The following is an 18,294-nucleotide window of genomic DNA, read 5'->3' as shown; positions in this document are numbered from 1 at the left end:
CATGCATTATTTGTAAAAATCATTGGAAATAGAGAGTGCTAAGTAGTATCCTTATTTTCAAGGGGTGGAGACTAATGCTTAACCAGATTAAGTGACTAGCCCAATTCTACAGGCAGCGTATCTAATAAAATATTATTTCCACTATACTATACTGTTTTTTTTTCTGTAATAAAGCAGCCACTACTCTTTGCCCACCCCAGTTCCATCATGTGGAATATAATAAGGATAGACTTGATATCCTCTTAAGATACTTCCAGCTTTAAATATATGATCCTATGTTTCAACTCCAGCCTTGACATTAAGATTTACTACCATATCTGCTCTGTATGGGACAAGGTGATTCATACATACCTTTGCATAGGGATAGAATCCTGTGTTCAAATCAAAATTTGACAAGTTGATATTTATTATCTATCTGATCCTTGATTGAACCTTAATTTATTCATTTGTAAAAAAATAATATAAATAATGCTTGTAGAATTTATCTCACAAGGTTGACATGGGACTTAAAAATAGATAATTAATATAAAGTGCTTTGAAAACCTTAAACACCAAAGACATGCAATTTGTTATTGTCTGAGTGAATAAAGTTCTAGATTTGGAATTGGTAGACCTGAGTTCCAACACAAACTGAGACATTTCCTAATTGTGTATACTTAGAAAAGTCAATTAACTTCATGGATCCTTGATTTCCCCATTTCTAAAACGAGAATAAAAATTTTTGTACTATCTTCCTCACGGAATTGTGAGCATCTTGCAAACTTTCAAGTACTATGGGAAAAGAACTATAATTATTATTCAAAAAGGTTTTCAGTCATGTATATTTACTTAATAGTCATAAGGTCCATCATTTTTCATTTCTGAATATTTTGCAGAGCACTTTGACATATAGCATCTCACCAGATCACCACACTGATCTTATCAGGTTGGGAGGGTATTACTATTGTCCCATTTTTTAAAAGAGGAGACACTGGAGAGGTGAAGGGAGTTATCCAAGGTCACATATTCACCTATTCAGAGCCTTGGGAAATTTCTAGAATACTCAGAAAATATATTAGTATATTAAGGATATGGTCAGAAAGTGAATAACCCTTTATCTGGGTCATGTAACTCATAACTCTTAGAGGAAAAAAAATAAAGGTTCATACTCCTCAAATTATTAATTTTTTCTAGATTCTTCTATTACTGAAAACTAGTTTGTATCCTCAAGGCTTGAAATATTAATTTTAGTTTTTTCACTTTTAATAATCATAAATGTTACAAAAGTTTATGTATGTTTTGAAAAAAATTATATACATACATATATATATATGTGTGTATGTGTGTGTGTGTGTGTGTGTGTGTGTGTTGGGCAAACTAGTTTGGAGCAATGGTGCCATCCTGTGACAAAAAGGAACATTAGAATGATTTTACTAAGCCAGTCTGATAAAACAAGCAAAGTGTGCAATTTTGAAAAAATTAATGAAGTATTTATTGAGTACTTACTCTCTGTAAGGTACTGGGCTAAATGCTGGTGATTAAATAGATACGTAAGATAGCCCTTGATCTCCAGGAGCTCTCACTCTAATGGAGGAGAGATCACATATGGAAGGTTTCAGCTGCAAGTCAGATCAAAAGGTCCCATAATTTTAGAGTATAGCAACAAAGCAGATGGTATGTCCTATACTTATTGTCATTTCTACTTTTGTGTTATCTTGTGGTTTTCTTTAATAAAATTCTTTCTTGTTTCTATAATTTGTTTTTGTTATACATATCTGTTAATATTTTATTATTTAGTCTCCAAATGAGTTTGAATCCTTTTTTTAAATTGTCTATTATTTTATTATGCTTAATATTTCTGCTTTTCTACATTTGTTTATGAATTTTTGTAATAATAAATGCACCAAGTTAAGCTTAGTTAAATGTATATTCCTTTTGACTCCCATTTAGTACACATCAGAGAGGTGTCATATTTAAATTTCATTTCAGGTTTTCGATTACGTTGTTTTTCTCTTGAGGAGATTGGTCAAGGTCTGAAATGGGTACACCAAGCTGCTAACTTGCTGTAACAATGCTGTCCATGTTCTCAAAGTATTTGCACTATTTTAACTTTATAGAATAATAATAATAATATCAGGTGTTGTTCTTGAATCATTTTAAGTTAGGTTTCACTCTGTGTGCTTGTTTAGGGTTTTCTTGCAAAGATACTGGAGAAGGCTGGCATTTCCCTCTTCAACTTATTTTACAGATGAAGGAACCAAGACAAGCTAGAATGACTTGCCTAGGTTAACACAGCTAGTAAATGACTGAGGCTCAATTTGAACTCAAATATTCCTGATTTCAGGTCTGGTAATGTATCTACTATGTTATCTACCTACACAATAATAATAATAAGTAACATTTCTGTAGATTTTTTGTAGGTATAAGTGACTTGCCCAGGGTCAAACAGCTAGCAAGTTTCTGGGACTAGGTTTGAACTCAGGAAGATGAGTCTTCCTGACTCCAGGTCCTATGCTGTATCCACTATGCCAACCAGCTGCCCTCATTTTTCTAGCGACAATAATGAAGATTTTCCTTCATTTAATTTTTTTTATGCAAAGGAAATCAGAATGGACAACTTCTGACCATGAACTGAATGAGTGCCATAGAGAGCTCAACAATTTTCTGCTATTTGAGAGCAGGATTGCCCAGTAATAATTTCACTTAAAAAACAGCAAGAGCTTTGCCACATCAGAAGAAAAGGGAATTGCAATTCTTTCCATTTGAAACATATAAGCAAATAAGAAGCTTTCCTCAGTTGCACTATCCTTTTCCAAGTAAGTTCTGAGGATTCTTGTCCCAACTCTTATTCTCACAAGTAAGTTGTGGGTCTCAGAATAAGGCTACATTCCCCCCTCAGGGCTGTAGAGGTACCTCTGAGGAGTCATAGATGACTCTCTGATTTCATTAGCCTATGTCCCCAACATTGTGCTTCTCCCCAGTATTAGCAGCGGAGAATCAACCAGTCAGTCAGCCTTAAGTAGCTTTTACAAAATGGATTTATTAGGGTTATCTAATAAGAGTAGTACAAAACATTCCCCCAATGACTGTGACTACTCTTTCATTAGTACTTATTGAGCCCAAGGGGAAAGGAGTTTCAAGCTTAGAACACACATCTGGTACCAGAGGTGACTTCCAGCTCCAACTTGCTAGGCATCCTTTTCTCCCATTTGTACAGTGGTCGATTCTCCTAAGCTTGATAAGTCTGCATCTAGTGTCTTTTTGGTTTCTGATGCAGACACTGCCACCAGCCACTGTAGTCCTGGTCATGCCTATGGGATGCCAATCTGAAGATGGAAATATAACATGTAGAAGACTTTTGGAAGATTACAAAGTCTCCCTTGAACCAATGGTGGAGTAGGGGGTGGGGTGGGAGGAGGAGAAAGGAGATCAATGCTGAGGCTGGAATTGAGGCTTCTTCTTTCCCTCCAGGTGCTCTGTTGGTCCTCAGGAATTGCTGAACAATGTACCCTCTTGGGATGTGAAGCCATTTTGTGGTCATTGTAGCTGTTATTGTTCTACTTTGTTATTGTTGTGGCTGCTACTGAGGCTGCTGTTTTTAAATGGTCACCTTTATTGAATTTCCTCCCCAACTTGATTGCCTCAGGAATATTTACTAGAGAGCTTACTGCTTGGTCCAGACTAGCCCTTCAAACAATCCTCAAAACTTAAATGGCTCAAGGGAACCAAGGCCCAGCCATTAATATCACTTCCTGATGCCCTAAGTAAAAATGTCACTAGGAGCACTAGCATCTCTCAAATGACTGGCTGGCAGACCCACAAGGGCAACTTCGAGGCAGGAGACTATGCATAATGCTCTCTCTGCATGTCCTTGCTGTGAATCCTTTCTGTGAGATAACTAAGTAGGTCTTTTTCCCCCATTAGACAGCTTGTGTGCATCTCCTTTTATTACAATATCAAACCTAAACTTTTGGAGTACTAATACGAGCAAAAGAAGACGGCAATATCCAGATGCCTCAAAGTAAAAGCAAATATGAAAGGGGGGACAAAAGGGCAAACAAGTCAGCGAAATAAAATTAGAGAATAAGTCTCAAATTGGCTGTATCTAATCAACAGTGGTGGCTTGATTCTAGAAACCCTGGGTCACAAAGAAAAAGGCTTGTTTTCCAATTCTGACTCCATCATGACTGGGTCCATCCATCAGTAAACATTTATTAAGTTCCTACCATGTGCCAGGAACTGAGCTAAGAGCTTATTTAGCTTCCCTAGACCTTGGGTGCCTCACCTCTAAAAGGAGAGCTTGGGCTAGATGAATTTTTTTTTACTTTAAATTTATTTATTTACTTTTACAACATTCATTTCCACAATCCCTTAAGTTTGAAATGTTCTCCCCTTCCCTTTCCTCTCTCCTCCCCACCATGGTGGTATGTAATGATATATTGGTTCTACAAATACCTTTACATTGAAAATTGGTCAAGTTGTAAAAACCGGATTATGACCAATGGGGTGAACACTGAGAAAGAAGGGACAAAACAAAACAAAACACAAATGAGAGAGAGCAAATAGTTTGCTTCAATCTGCATTCACATTCTGTAGTTCTTTCTCTGGATGTGGATAGCCTCTCCATCGTGAGTCCTTTGTAGTTTTCTTCTAACCTTATATTGCTGAGAGGAGCCCAGTCTATCAAAGTTAGTCATCACACATATGATGTGTGCGTGTAATTCTGTACAAAATTCTACTGGTCAATATTCTATGACACCAGAATGAATATCAGGCTTGGTATCAATTTATGTTGGAAAAGCACTGAGACCATTTCCTAGACTCAGAGGTTATCCTGGCAGGCCAAGAGAGATCATAGTTGAGAGATCACAGCATATGCCTGCTAGGACTCCTCCATTCTGTTCACCACCTGTCAGTCTCTTACTCCCTTGTCTTCCTCTAGAGAATATCACAGGCTAGTCTCTTTCTTACTTGTTCAATAGAGACATCTTTCTTTCTAAAGTCCTTCTGAATGCATTTTTCACTTCCTTGTTCCTCAAGCTATAAATGAGGGGGTTCAACATGGGGATCACTGCTGTGTAAAACACAGACACCATCTTGTTCAGATCCAGTGAGAAGCTTGCACTGGGCCTCACATAGATGAAGAAGAGGGTCCCGTACATGATACTGACAGCAGTCAGATGGGAAGAGCAGGTGGAGAACGCCTTGGACCTCCCATCAGTAGAGCTGATCCTCAGGATGGCCATGAGGATGTAGATGTAGGAGACAAGAATGGTCAGGCCACTTAAGATTCCAACAACCCCAGCCATGATGAAAAGGGTTAACTTAATGATGTGAGTGTCAGCACACGCAAGGGAGAGCAAGGGTGAGACATCACAAAAGAAATGATTGATGACATTCTGGCCACAGAAGGGTAACCAGAAAGTTAAGGCCGTATGAGTCGTAGAAGCCAGAAGGCCCATGGCATAAGGCCCAACCACAAGCTGTACACAGACACTCTGGGACATGATAACTGTATAGAGTAATGGGTTGCAGATTGCCATACACCGATCATAGGCCATTGCAGCTAAAAGGAAAGATTCAGTGGTTACAAAGAGTACAAAGAACCACATCTGGGCTGCACAGCCCAGGAAAGAGATGGTCTTCTTCTCCACAAAGAAGTCAGCCAGCATCTTTGGGGTAACAGTAGAAGAAGAGCAGAAATCTACAAACGACAAGTGACTGAGAAAAAAGTACATGGGGGTGTGAAGCTGGGAGTCTATCCATATCACAAGAATCATGCCCAAATTTCCAATGAGAGTGACAAGATAAAAAGACAGAAACATCAGAAAGAGGACAACTTGTTGTGAGAGACAATTTGTAAATCCCAAGAAAAGAAATTCAGTCACCACAGTTTGATTCCCAGCTTTCATTATCTGTCATAATCTGCAAGAGAAAGAGAAAAACATCTATATGAAAAAAACCATCTCCTGCTTCCAGGTCTCATCATAAGTGAGTTATCATATCTAGAATACTCTCCCTCCTCTCTTCTGTCTCTTAAAAATAATGATAATTACTAGCATTTCTATATCGCTTTAAGGTTTTCAAAGCTGTTTACAAATGTTACCTCCTTTGACTCTTGTAACAACACTGGGATGTATACCTAATTATCCCCTTTTACAGATAAGGAAACTGAGGCAGGTATATTAAGTGGCTTGCCAGATATCACTCTATTCACAAGTGTCTGAAGTGGTATCTAACTGCAGGTCTTCCTGTCTCTTTCTCTGGCACTCTATCCATAGTACCATTTATCTGCCAATAGGATTGCTAGCTTCCATCAAGGCAAAACTCCAATGCTATCGTGTACTAGCAAATTTTCCTGATGCCCTCCACTTCATTGCTCTCTTTCTTTTGAAATTACTTTGTCTATGCCTCACACTTATTATCTCTTTATATTTTCTCATCTTTCTTGTCCCCTACTCCCTAGTAAAATAAAAATTCTTTGAAGTCATGAATAGTTTTGTCTTTTTGTTCTCATGATTTCACATTATGTTTAATGACAAGACACACACATCATAATGCTTGATTAATGTTGATTGAATGGAATCAGTTCCTGACTCAAGCCTTCTGAAGTCTTCATCTGAACCTATTATATGTTTTTTTAATATATCCATATGACCTTGAAGGCAGACATTTCAGGTAAGGAGAAAACGAAATTCTAAAACCGACTTGTTATATTGACTTACAACTGAGAAAGAGCAAAATTGTTTATCTATATGTATCAGTGTGTGTGTGTGTATGTGTGTTTAGTCTTTAATTTGCTTTGAATCACTCATGACCTTCAAAGTTATTTAATCTAACCTAACCTAAATCAAACCTGCACATCTTACAGTTGAGTACATTGAGACCCTAAGAAGTGAACTGACTTGCTTGTACTAAATGGTAGATCTGGGATTTGAACTCAGGTCCTTCAGTTCCAAATACCATGCTCTACACATTCAGAGACAGGATTTGAACCCAGGTTTTCCTGATTCCAAGCCCAGCACCAAGTCATGCAAGTGAGTTTCTGTACGTACACATGCAGGAGATTTTCAGCAGGTTTCCAACCAAATACCACTTAAATCTGATGGCTAGCACAATAGTATTCTCCAGGTCCATTGTTGTCACTCTCCCTTAGAGACAGTGGTTTTGTCTACACAGGAGCATAGATCAAGAAGAGGAAGGCTCTTCAGGGGCCATCTAAGCCAAGCTGTTCATTTCACAGACAAGGAGACTGAAGCCCCAAAGGATCTTTTTTACTCTAGATTTCCACAAGTGGCAAGCATCAGAGGCTTGATTTGAATATCAGACCTGGTTCCAGATCCATTGCCCTTTCCACTGTACCAACCTGTTTAGGCATGTCCTGACAAAGTCACTCTGCTATTCCATTAATTCTATTACAAAATTATAGACTTGTATGAGATGAGCATGAAAGTTCCTTCCAACCATGTATTTTAAATACATGATTTAATTGGAGGCAGCTTGGCGTAGTAGAAACAGTGTTGGACATGGCTTCAGGATGATCAAGGTTCAAATCCTCTCATAGACCATTACCAGTTGTATGACCCTAAGCAAGTTCCTTCATTTTCCTGAACCTTGGTTTCCTGTCTACAATGGGGCAGGAGAGCCTATTCACTTACCTCAATGGGTTGTGGGGAGGATCAGATGAGATGGAACATGTCAGATGTTTTGCCAGCCTTAAAGCATTCTATAAACATTAATTATGTTTATCCTCTCAGTTCATGGTTTCATGTGAAATCACAGACTAGTTGGTCAGAGCTGATCTCTTTTAAGAATCCTGGGTATTGTTTTTGTTCAGTTCTTAACAACATCCTTTTTAATAAGCCCCAAGGTAGTTTGTTAAATGCAGTTTCTCTGGGGAATCCACTTCTTAGAGGGAATTTTTCATTGAATATTTCAAAGTGAATCACAGAACTTAAAGGAACCTCTTCCTAACTTAGAAGACTTAAGGAAGTCAATCCCACCCCACCCCCATGGGGCTGAGTGTTGAAGCTTCTGTTTGCCACCTACAAAAGAAAGATTCTGTTCTATACCAAACAAATCATGGAGTCCTCCAAGTGCTCTGAAAAGAGAACAGGCACTCCTATGTTCTGCACAGGATCTGTGTAGAGATCTGTAGCCATCGACTACAAAAGAGACTGCCTTCTGAATGAAATGCTATTTCCTTGATCAGAAGCCAGCTCTTTGATAAATCCAAACCTTGGAAGTTTTTATACCTGTAGGTGATGAATTAAAATGATCTTCACAGTGTTTGAGTGTAATATAAACCTGTAGATGGGTGTTTGCTGACAGAAAAGTCCCTGGGAAAAGCCTGTTTAGGAACATGGCAGTTGAAGCTACGAGGGAGTTTGGAGGTCATCAATTCCTTTGGTGGAGGAAAAGGAGGCTTGGGAAGAAGACCCTACATTCAATAATGATAAGTCCCAATGGTGAATACAGACTCCAAAGAGTGGTGTGTGTGTGTGTATACATATACATATACATATACATATACATATACATATACATATACATATACATATACATACACACACATATATACCATAATATTGCAAGTAAAATCAATATGGGAATTCAACTGAACTCTCATCAATTTCAACGGTCAGTGTAGTACCATACTTCCAAAGTCTACCATTACATCCCTCCCTTCTCTTAACAATTGATAAAATGTTTGAGAAGAATGAAACTATATGGTTAAGGTTTTAAGAGAACTCAGAGGTCATCTAGTTCAGTGCTGAAGGGGTTGCGAGTGAAAAAAAGTTGAAGAAGTCCTGATTCTAGTCCAACACCGTAATTTTACAGATTATGGAACCAGAAATAGAATAACTTGTCCCAGCTCACATGAATACAGTGGCAGAGTTGGTAGGGTCATGTTCTTTGTAAAGGAGAGTGTTTGGACATTCAGTGGACAGCACCTGTTGTTCAGTGCTTGCTTTTTCTTTTCTTTTTGGCTTCCTGTTAGAATAGTAAGATTCATAAGGACTTTATAAAGTAAGCATTCTCAGTATCACTCAAGAATCCACAACTAAAAATACAATACCTCACAATTCTGTGGCATTTCAAGTAAACAAAGTAATTTCATTGTAATAACACTACAACATGTTCTATGATCTATCATTTCACCATTTTACTAAGGGAGTTTTAGACTTCAGAATCCTCATTTTTGAAGTAAATAAACTCAAGGTTAAATAGAGACCTCTGGGGGTAGAGGAAACCAAGATGGCACACAGTAGAAGAAACACTATTTCTAAACTTTCCCAACATTTCCCTCTAAAAAATTGAAAAAAATAACCCCTCAAATTGAATTCTGGATCGACAGAGTCAACAAAATGTTGAGGGGAGACACTTGAGGAATAATCGCTGATGACCCATTCCTAGAATTAGAACAAGAAGATATGTGCTCTTTGTAGCTTAGGCACATCCACAATGGTTCCTGAAGACCAAATGCACCTTAGGTTATAGAAGTCACACAGGAGAGTACAGGACTAGCAGCTGGGAGAGAGAAAGTTAAAGGAGAACCTGGGCCAAGATCCAAAGGGCCTCCTTTAAAGGTATCATGACATTTCTTCTTCCATTTTTTTTCCTCTTAAGAAAGAGTCTGAAAAGGAGAAATACATTTTGGTTCTGAAAATGGCCAGGATTCAGCTGTGACAGATTTGGCATCTCTAATATGCTCAGACTAAGTCTTCTGGGGCCTAGTTCATCTGTAGTCTTACCTTTGCAGGACACCAACCTGCAGGACCTGTTTTGTCTTTGTGACATCAGGACTTAGCACAGTGCCAGACACACAGTTGGTGCCTAATGAATGCTTGTCAAAAACTGAATTGCATGACTGTAAATACCAAACAACAGGCCCTGTGAGTTATATTTCCTCTTAATAATCATAGCTCATATTTATAAAGCACTTTGAAGTTTGCCAAGTGATTTACCATTCATTATCTCTTCCATAATATAATCTGAGATTCAGAGTTGGACCTGAGATCCTGTTGTAGGATCTTAGATTCAGAAGTGATCTTAGTGATCACAGCAACACCAGATCAGAGCTAGAAAAGACCTTGGAGGCCATTAAGTTCAACTTATTCATTTTATAGATGAAGAAGCTGTGATGGGACTTGTCCAAGGTCACCGAGGTAATGTGTCATAATTAGAATTTGAACCCATGACCAATGCAGGAATTTGCTGAGATTTGAACTCTGAGTCTTGATTTGTTGCTCTTTCCCCAGTACCACAATGTTTCCTACAGTTTGTTCTTTACAACTACCCAATGAGATAGACCTTGTTATTGTATCCATTTGTAGATAAGGAAATTGAGGCTCAGAGAGTTTAAGCCCTAAATTGTCCAGGATTATGGAGCCACTGCACCTATGAGGTGGAATTTGAACACAAGTCTTCCTGATGTCAAGGCAAGAACACCACCCATTACACCAATCTGCCTCTCCAGGACTAGGGCAGAAATTCCTCCCTGTGGGAGAGACTTAGAAGTTCTGTGTTCCTGAAGTTTGCTGGCTCTCTTTCTCTTGCTGAGGCTCCAAGCTCTAGACTTCTATGAAGGAAAACCAAAGAGGTTTGAGTTTCCCCACAATATGTGACTCTCCTTGAATTTCTTCATAACAACTCAATAAAGAATCAACAGTCAAGGTCAATTTAATTTCTTATTCTCAATGGGCTTGATTTAGAACGAAAAGGTCTTTTGTAGCCATGATATGGGAATAACCAAAGCAGAGAAAATGCTGGCAGAAACCCCAAGTTAGCAAAGATAAATTCCTCTGAAGTACTAGGTACTTGAGAAATAAATAAAAAAAATTTTAGTTGAATTATCTGAAGTCTATCAACCACATCAGGACAAATATCCCAGCATCCTTTTTCTCTACCCCCATCCTCTCACCTACCCAATAAATTATACTTTCTGAAGACAATAGAAACAGCAAAGTCATGTCAGTATCCTTAATGTGTATGACAACAAGAAGTGAACAGTCATTTATTAGGGTGCCTACTATGTGCCAGTCACTATGCCAAGCAAAGGGCAAAGAAAGGCAGAAAGAGTTCACAGTTTGAGAGACAAAATACAAAAAAACCATGTAACACAACATGGCAAATTGGAGACAATTTCAGAGGGAAATTATTAGCAGTAAGGGGGATCAGAAGTCTTCTGGTAGAAGGCGGGTTTAGTTGAGATTCAAAGAAGGCAAGGGAATTCAGGAGATAGAGGTTAGGATGGAGACAGTTCCAGGCATGAGGAACAGGCAGGGAAAGGAGTCACTACTTCAGAATTAACTTTTCTACTTTGTATAAAGGCTGTCATATTGTATTGCATTTTTCAAAAGAGGAAACTGAGACATGACCAAGTCCATCCCACTAGGAAGTGTCAAATTTACATTTGATCCCAGGTCTTGTCTTCAAATTCAGTTCTGCAGAGACACCTTGACCTACGAAGGGTAGAATTTCACATGTGTTTCAGGGAGCTTCATTTCCAAGCTTAATAGGCACACTATTGTGTGTCCCTATTTTTCCCTCCATAGTAGGGTTTCTAGATAGAAAAGCAAGCATCTCTGCCTCTTTCATCTATACCTCATTCCCTTAAACAATAAGCTGTGGCAGGGCTGCTAGAAGGTCCTAAAGGAATGGTCCATCAATAGGAAATATTGCAATTGATATCCACACATAGAAATCTGAGCCTTGATTTCTGGTTTCAGCACTAGAAAATGCTGGTTGAATATGATTCCTTGGATTACAAGGAACCAAGGACGGGAGATGGTACTAGTGCGGTACCCTTTGGTACAGAATATTGTGATTCACTCCTATGTCCCCACTTTAGACAGGACAAAAAAGAGAAAAGGAAGGGTAAGGTAAGGACCATTCTTATGTCACAGGCTGCTTTGGCAACCTGTATGAAACTATAGATTCATCAGAAAAAAATGTTTTTACATACAAAATAAAATACATAGAATTACAAAGGAAACCAATTATATTGGAATATATGTAATAGTTTCACACAGAAACACACAAAATTTATGTAAAACAAGGTTAAAGACATGGGGTAAGAATCCCTTGACTACATAAGGATTTTTCTGACTGAAGTTTTGATTCTGTGTCCTGGACTCTATGTGGATTGGCAATAACACTACATAAGGATTGCTTAATGGAAATGGGAATTTTTAGCCTACAATCATAGGAGACAATGTTCAGCATCTTCAGCTCTTGAAAGGGCTTTCATACATTAGAAGGATTACATTTGTTTTTGCTTGACCCAAGAGAACAGTTATGATCACAATGGGGGAAGCTGAAGAGAAAAATTAGGCATGCTATCAGAAAAATACCAGCAAATGGGACTCTCCTGAACTGGAAGCAGCTTACACAAGGGAGTAGAGAGATACCCCAAATACTGACATAGCTTTGGCAATGCTGCGTCAACCTCATTATCAATGTGAACATCCTTAGAAAATATACAGCCAAGGTAAGTGAACTTATCCACAGCATTCAAAACTTCTCCATTTGCTGTAACTGTTGATTCCACATAGGGAAGGTGTGGTCCTGGCTGGTGGAGCATCTGTGTTTTCTTGGTGTTAATTGTTAGGCCAAAATCAGCACAAGCAGCAGAGAGATGATCCATACCAAACTGAAGTTCTACAGAGCCTTTGTGCTGACCTCATTGTTGTATGCCTGTGAAACAGTCTTTCTACCAGCACCATGCCAGGAAAATGAATCAATTCCATTTGAATTGTCTTGGGAAGATTCCAAAAATCATATGACAGGATAAGATACCAGACACTGAGGTCCTTTTTCAAGCTAAACTGCCAAGCATTCAAACTCTACTGCAGAGAGCCCAACTGGGCTGGACATGTTGTTCAAATGCCAAACATATGCTTGCTTAAAAGATTATTTTATGAAGAACTCACACAGGGCAAGCGTTCACATGGTGGTCAGAAGTGATACAATCTCAAGTTGTCCCTTAAGAACTTCGGAGTTGATTGTGTGGCAGACCATGGCACAAGACTGCTCAGCATGGTGTGCCCACATCAGAGGAGGTGTTGTGTTCTATAAAGCAAATCAGAATTGAAGCAGCTCAAAAAAATGTGAGATGCACAGATTTAGAGAATTCACCCCAAATGTTCACATGGACTATTTGTGCCTGACCTAGGACAGAGCCTTCTGAGCTTGTTTGGTCTGATCAGTCAGAGTATGAGGCATTGTGAATTGAGTCTAACACAGTGTTCTCATTTTGGTCCTCTTTGAGAATGAAGGGCAAGAATAGTCAGATCAGGTGATCCCATGATTACAGAATAGAATTTTAAAGTAATAAGTGATTTTAGAAATCATTGTAAGTGGTCTACCTTATGCTTGAAGACATTCAGGGAGGTGGAATACACTATCACAAGGAGGGCAGCCTAGCCCATTTTGGGGATCACTCTCATTGTCTGAAAGCTTTTTTCCTAACACCAAGTGTAATTTATTCTATCCATTACAGAAAGGCATCTGGATTAATTATACTCCCCTTAAAATTCTGGGATTAAAAGGAAATTCTCTCACTTATGTAAATATATCAAAGACTTCTATCACTGAGTTAATAGTAAAGCAACCTACAAATCATGATCGTGAGAATTATATTGAGGATATATTAAGTATTAGCAAATATTCTATCAGAGTGGGATAATAAAATAATTGCAATATTTAGTGTTGTCACAGGGTGGCAGTATTCTTTCAAGAAATTTTGTATATATGAGAGAGAAAAAGAGAGACAGAGATTTTACCATTGTTAAAACAGGTTTTTGGTGACTTTAAGAAAGAAGAGGAATAAGTCAGCTAATTTTAGCATGCAGAAAATTTCAGAGGAAAAATATTTTTCTAAGAGATGTGTGTGTGTGTGTGTTTCTCTTGAAAAAATGGGTAATTTGGGGATAACTCTGTCTCTGTCTCTCACTGTCCTCCAGAATGAAGTATTATAAATTGATTACATATTTTAATCTTTTGTTAAATTTTAACTCCCCCCAAAAGATTACTAAAAGCAAAACAAAACATCTCTCTAAATAATTGAATGAACTATCTTGGATAAGTCATATTGTCAAAAGTTGCCATATATAAAATGCTTTAAAATCTTTCAAGAGTTATAGAAATACTAGCTATTATTATTAAAAACCACAATTTATTATGACATCTCTAGCTTACATTTGGGGAAGCTAGGTGGCATAGGGGATAAAGAGCCAGGTCTGGAGGCATGAAGACTCATATTCATGTATTCTAATCCAGTCTCAGCTACTTACTAGTTGTGTGAGCCTGGGAAAGTCACTTAACCCTGTTTGCTTCTTTGTAAAATGAGTTGGAGAAGGAAATAGCAAAGTATCTTTGCCAAGAAAATCTCAGATGTGGTCATGAAGGATTGGGCATGACTGAATAATGACTAAACAATAAAACAAAAGCCTCTATCTCCCCACCTGGAAGGTAAAAAAAAAATTCTATAAATTAATTAGGATGTTCTAAGTTCCAAGGAAAGAGTCTATTCAAAGAGGTCTAAAATGAATTAAAAAATTGTAAAAATGTAAGAAATTATAATTATTAGAAAATCATTTATCATAGTAAAAGCTCCCATTTGTATTGCATTTTAAGGTTTACGATAGTCTTTTCTTGTAATAACACTGTGCAGTAGATAATGCAATTATTTTAATTTTATATATGAAAAAAAACCTGAAGCCCCTGATTAGCCCTCTATGAAATGAGAGTCTGTGTCAAAGATCGAACATATGTTGGATTTGGAAGCAAAAGACCTGAGTTCAAACATCAACTAAGCTACTTGCTAGTTATGATTGTGAGTAAATAACTTCCTGCCTACAGGCATCAGTTTCCTCATTTGCAAAATGAGAAGTTTGGGCCAGATGTTTTCTAAAGTCCCTTCCAGCTCCGAATATAGGATCCCATGGATGTGAGCATGTCTTCCAAATTCTTTGTTCTATGAATTATAGCAGCCTAATGGTTTTACTCCTGTGTAAAGAGGCATGATGAACCCTATCTCTCACAGGACATTATTCTAGGATAATGCAGATGAGGAACTCTAGAAGCCTGGCAGTATTATCTAGAAATGACTTTCATCACTTTCTTTTTTTTTATGGGAAGAGATAGCCTAGCATAGTGGAAACTCTTTTTTCTGAGTCGTCCTCCCCCTGGGATTGACGTAAGTCATAGTCCTCCTCCTTAATTGTGATGATAATAATATTGTCCTGCCAGGGCTTTTTTATGAACCTTAGAAATGTTAGTATAGGGGGGTATTCAGTGATCTAGAGAGCTTTTACTGAGATTTTCATGTGTTTGATCATTCTACAAAGGGCCAGATAAGAAAAGGCAAGAGTACATACAGTTGAATGAAAATACTTAGCATTCACTTTAAACTGAATCTCTGTAGACTTGTTTAGGGCATGAAGATAGCATGAGTCCTTTAATTAGTTTTTGTCTTCAAATAACTCCCAAGAAAGGAATAACTTGAGGGATCTCCCCAAGAAACCCATGATGCAACAATTGTTGGGAAGAATGGGCTCCTTCTTCATGGGAAAGTTCCACTCTGGAACTGATTCAGAATAAAAACAAAAGGACTGCTGGGAAATAATACCACCTCTCCTGTGGGCTGAGGACTGGGGGGCGGGGTAGGGGATGAATGGTGAGACCCATAATGCTGAGAAGTGGAAAACTGGTGATGCCATTTCTGACTGGGATCCTTCTTTTTTAATTCCAAAGAGAAAAAGGCCCCCTAAATGTAAGTCTAGTCATTTTTAATCTCCCCTCTCTCTTTACTCTTAAGGAAAGCCCAGGATTTTGAGGAGTGGGGGAGTGGGAGTTTGGAATTTTAGAAATGTTAGGTTGTTGAATTTGAAAGGTAGAAATAATTTGATCCATCATACATTCAACTCCTGTTATTGGATAGTTATTGAGGAAGGATCTCAGGGTGGTGGAATGACTTGCCCAGGGTCACATTGCAAAGGCAGAACTAGGACCACAGTCTCCTGATTACTGAAGAATTTTCTTTCCCAGATGATACTAATTAAAATGATTATCGTAATTTTGGAATTTCTTAGTTGGCTGTTTTTTGCTTTCTTTGTTTCTTCAGCACTTAGCCCAGGTCCTGGCACACAATAAGGGGATTAATAAATGATAATTAACTGGCTGATGGAATTTAATGATTTTTAAAGACAGTTTTGCATCAAATATTAGCTAACTTTTTAGATTTACCATTCTGTGGTAAGTTCTACTTTTGTGCCTTTAAATGACTAGGTAAAATGAGAGCTTTCAAAAGTTCACAATTTAAAGCCATGCACACCAAATGATTTATTTTTGAGAAAGAAAGAAGAAAGTGGTTATTGACAAGGTAATCCCTCCAAAATAAGGCATCCAAATGAAGAAAAATGGACCCTGTGAAGGGATGGCCTGATCTGTAGCCCTCTACTCTAACAGGTATTGAATATAATGTAGAGTTTATGATGAACATTATCGAGGACAAAAGTTTAATTACTGCTCCGTTTCTTTTCTTGCCAGTGGGCTCAATTCCTTCAGAATAAAGGCTAACTTTATGTTAGTTCACGGAGGTGGAGGAGGATCCCAATTTGAATTCAAACTTGTTTTCTTACATGAAGGACCATCATGTTGGGAGGAAGGGAGCAAGCATTTATTAACACTTATGACAAGTGAGGCACCGTGTTAAGCACTTTGCAGCTACAATCTCATCTGATCTTCCTGATAGCCTTAGGAGGTATGATCATTCCCATTTTTCAGCTGAGGAATCCCAGGCTGAGAGGTTAAAAGCCTTGCTCAGGGTGACAGACCTAGTAAAACAGAATTTAAACTCAGGTCTTCCTGATTCCAGACACAGTTCTCTGTCCTCTCCTCCACCTAGCTAGCTAGAACTCTAAACTTGGAGTCAGGAAGGCCTGAATTAAAATCAGCCTCAGATATTTACTAGCGGTGTGACCCTGGATAAGTCACGTAACTTCCAACTGCCTTAGTTTCCTTATCTGTAAAATATGAATAATAATAGAGATATTTGCAAAGGGCTTCGAAAACCTTAAAGCACACTCAAAAAATTGCTAGCAGTGAAAATGATGAAGAAAAAGAAGATGAAGATGGTGATAGTTGGCTTATTTTGCAGGGAGTTGATCTTCACAAAGATAAGTAAATTTATACACAAAGTTGAAGGAACCCAGTAAATATGTATACATATATATATATACACACAATATTCTTCCCCCATACTCAGGATTCTAGATAGTAAAGCAGGTATTTCTGCTTCCCTGATACATTATAATATGCCTCCCTCCCTTTCTGTCCCCACCATACACACCTACAGGTTGTAAAGTGAGTAGAGTTAAGAAAACCTGAGTTAAATCCCCCCTTGGGAACTCATTATGTAATCTTGGATACATCTTCCAACTTCTGTCAGACTCAGTTTCCTTACCTATAAAATGGGGGTAATAATATCACCTACTTCCCAGGGTTATGTGAAAATTATATGATATAATGTAGAGAAATGCTAGCTTTTAGTAATCACTGACATTTATATAGTACTTTAAAGAAGCAATGAACTTAGTGTTGATTTAGAGTTGGAATATCATCTGGTCTGACCCATTCATAATACAGATAAGGAAACTGAGGCTCAAGAAAATTATGAAGGGACCAAGAATATATTAGAGTCTTAAACTTTGATATCGGGAAGGGACCTTAGAGACCATCTAATTCAACCACATCATTTTTCAAATGAAGAAACTGAGGCCAAAATATTTCAAATGAATTGCCCAAGTCTGGACAGGTAGAGAGTGGCAAAGATAAGATTTAAACCCTGCTCCTTTAACCTCCAATCCAGGAGTTTTTCAAAACAACCTTATGATGTAGGCACTACAGGTCTAATTGGTTCCATGTTGGAGATAAAGAAACCAGGGTTCAAAGATTTTAAATGACTTGTCCATTATCACATCATTAGTAAGTGAAGAATTATTTGGACTCAGCTATTCTTTACTGCTCAAGTCCAAAAATCTAGCCAGTATAAGTCACTGCCTGAATACCTTTCATTAATTGTCTTTTTGATTTTGTTTGACTGGGTAATGGGGTATTTTTTACTAGATTATTTTGAGCTTTATAAAGTCAAATTAGGGACAAAAAGAGTGTGTATATATGTATATGTGATGTTCATGTGTCTCTCTGTGTAAATGGATCACTAAATCCAAAGAAAGTATAACTATTAAAAACACAGCAATGTATAGTCAATGGGGAGAAGGTTATGTTTATATATTATTTATTAAATTG

The 18,294-nt window shown here is 37.9% G+C and overlaps 1 protein-coding gene across 1 annotated transcript; it reads right to left on the bottom strand.

Annotated features, from left to right (window-relative positions):
• Positions 1-4,946: 4,946 nt before the first annotated feature.
• On the bottom strand, positions 4,947-6,327 carry LOC138163638 (olfactory receptor 5G3-like). The gene has a single exon (XM_069091073.1). The coding sequence runs from the start codon at positions 5,889-5,891 to the stop codon at positions 4,947-4,949; it is 945 nt and encodes a 314-aa protein (XP_068947174.1). The 5' UTR covers positions 5,892-6,327.
• Between the last annotated feature and the right edge of the window lie 11,967 nt (positions 6,328-18,294).

This window comes from Petaurus breviceps, unplaced genomic scaffold (genome assembly GCF_028583685.1).
Source record: "Petaurus breviceps papuanus isolate PSGF00001 unplaced genomic scaffold, PetGlider_PUasm1.0 188, whole genome shotgun sequence".
Lineage (NCBI taxonomy): Eukaryota > Metazoa > Chordata > Mammalia > Diprotodontia > Petauridae > Petaurus > Petaurus breviceps.
This window is presented reverse-complemented; position numbering and strand designations above follow the sequence as displayed.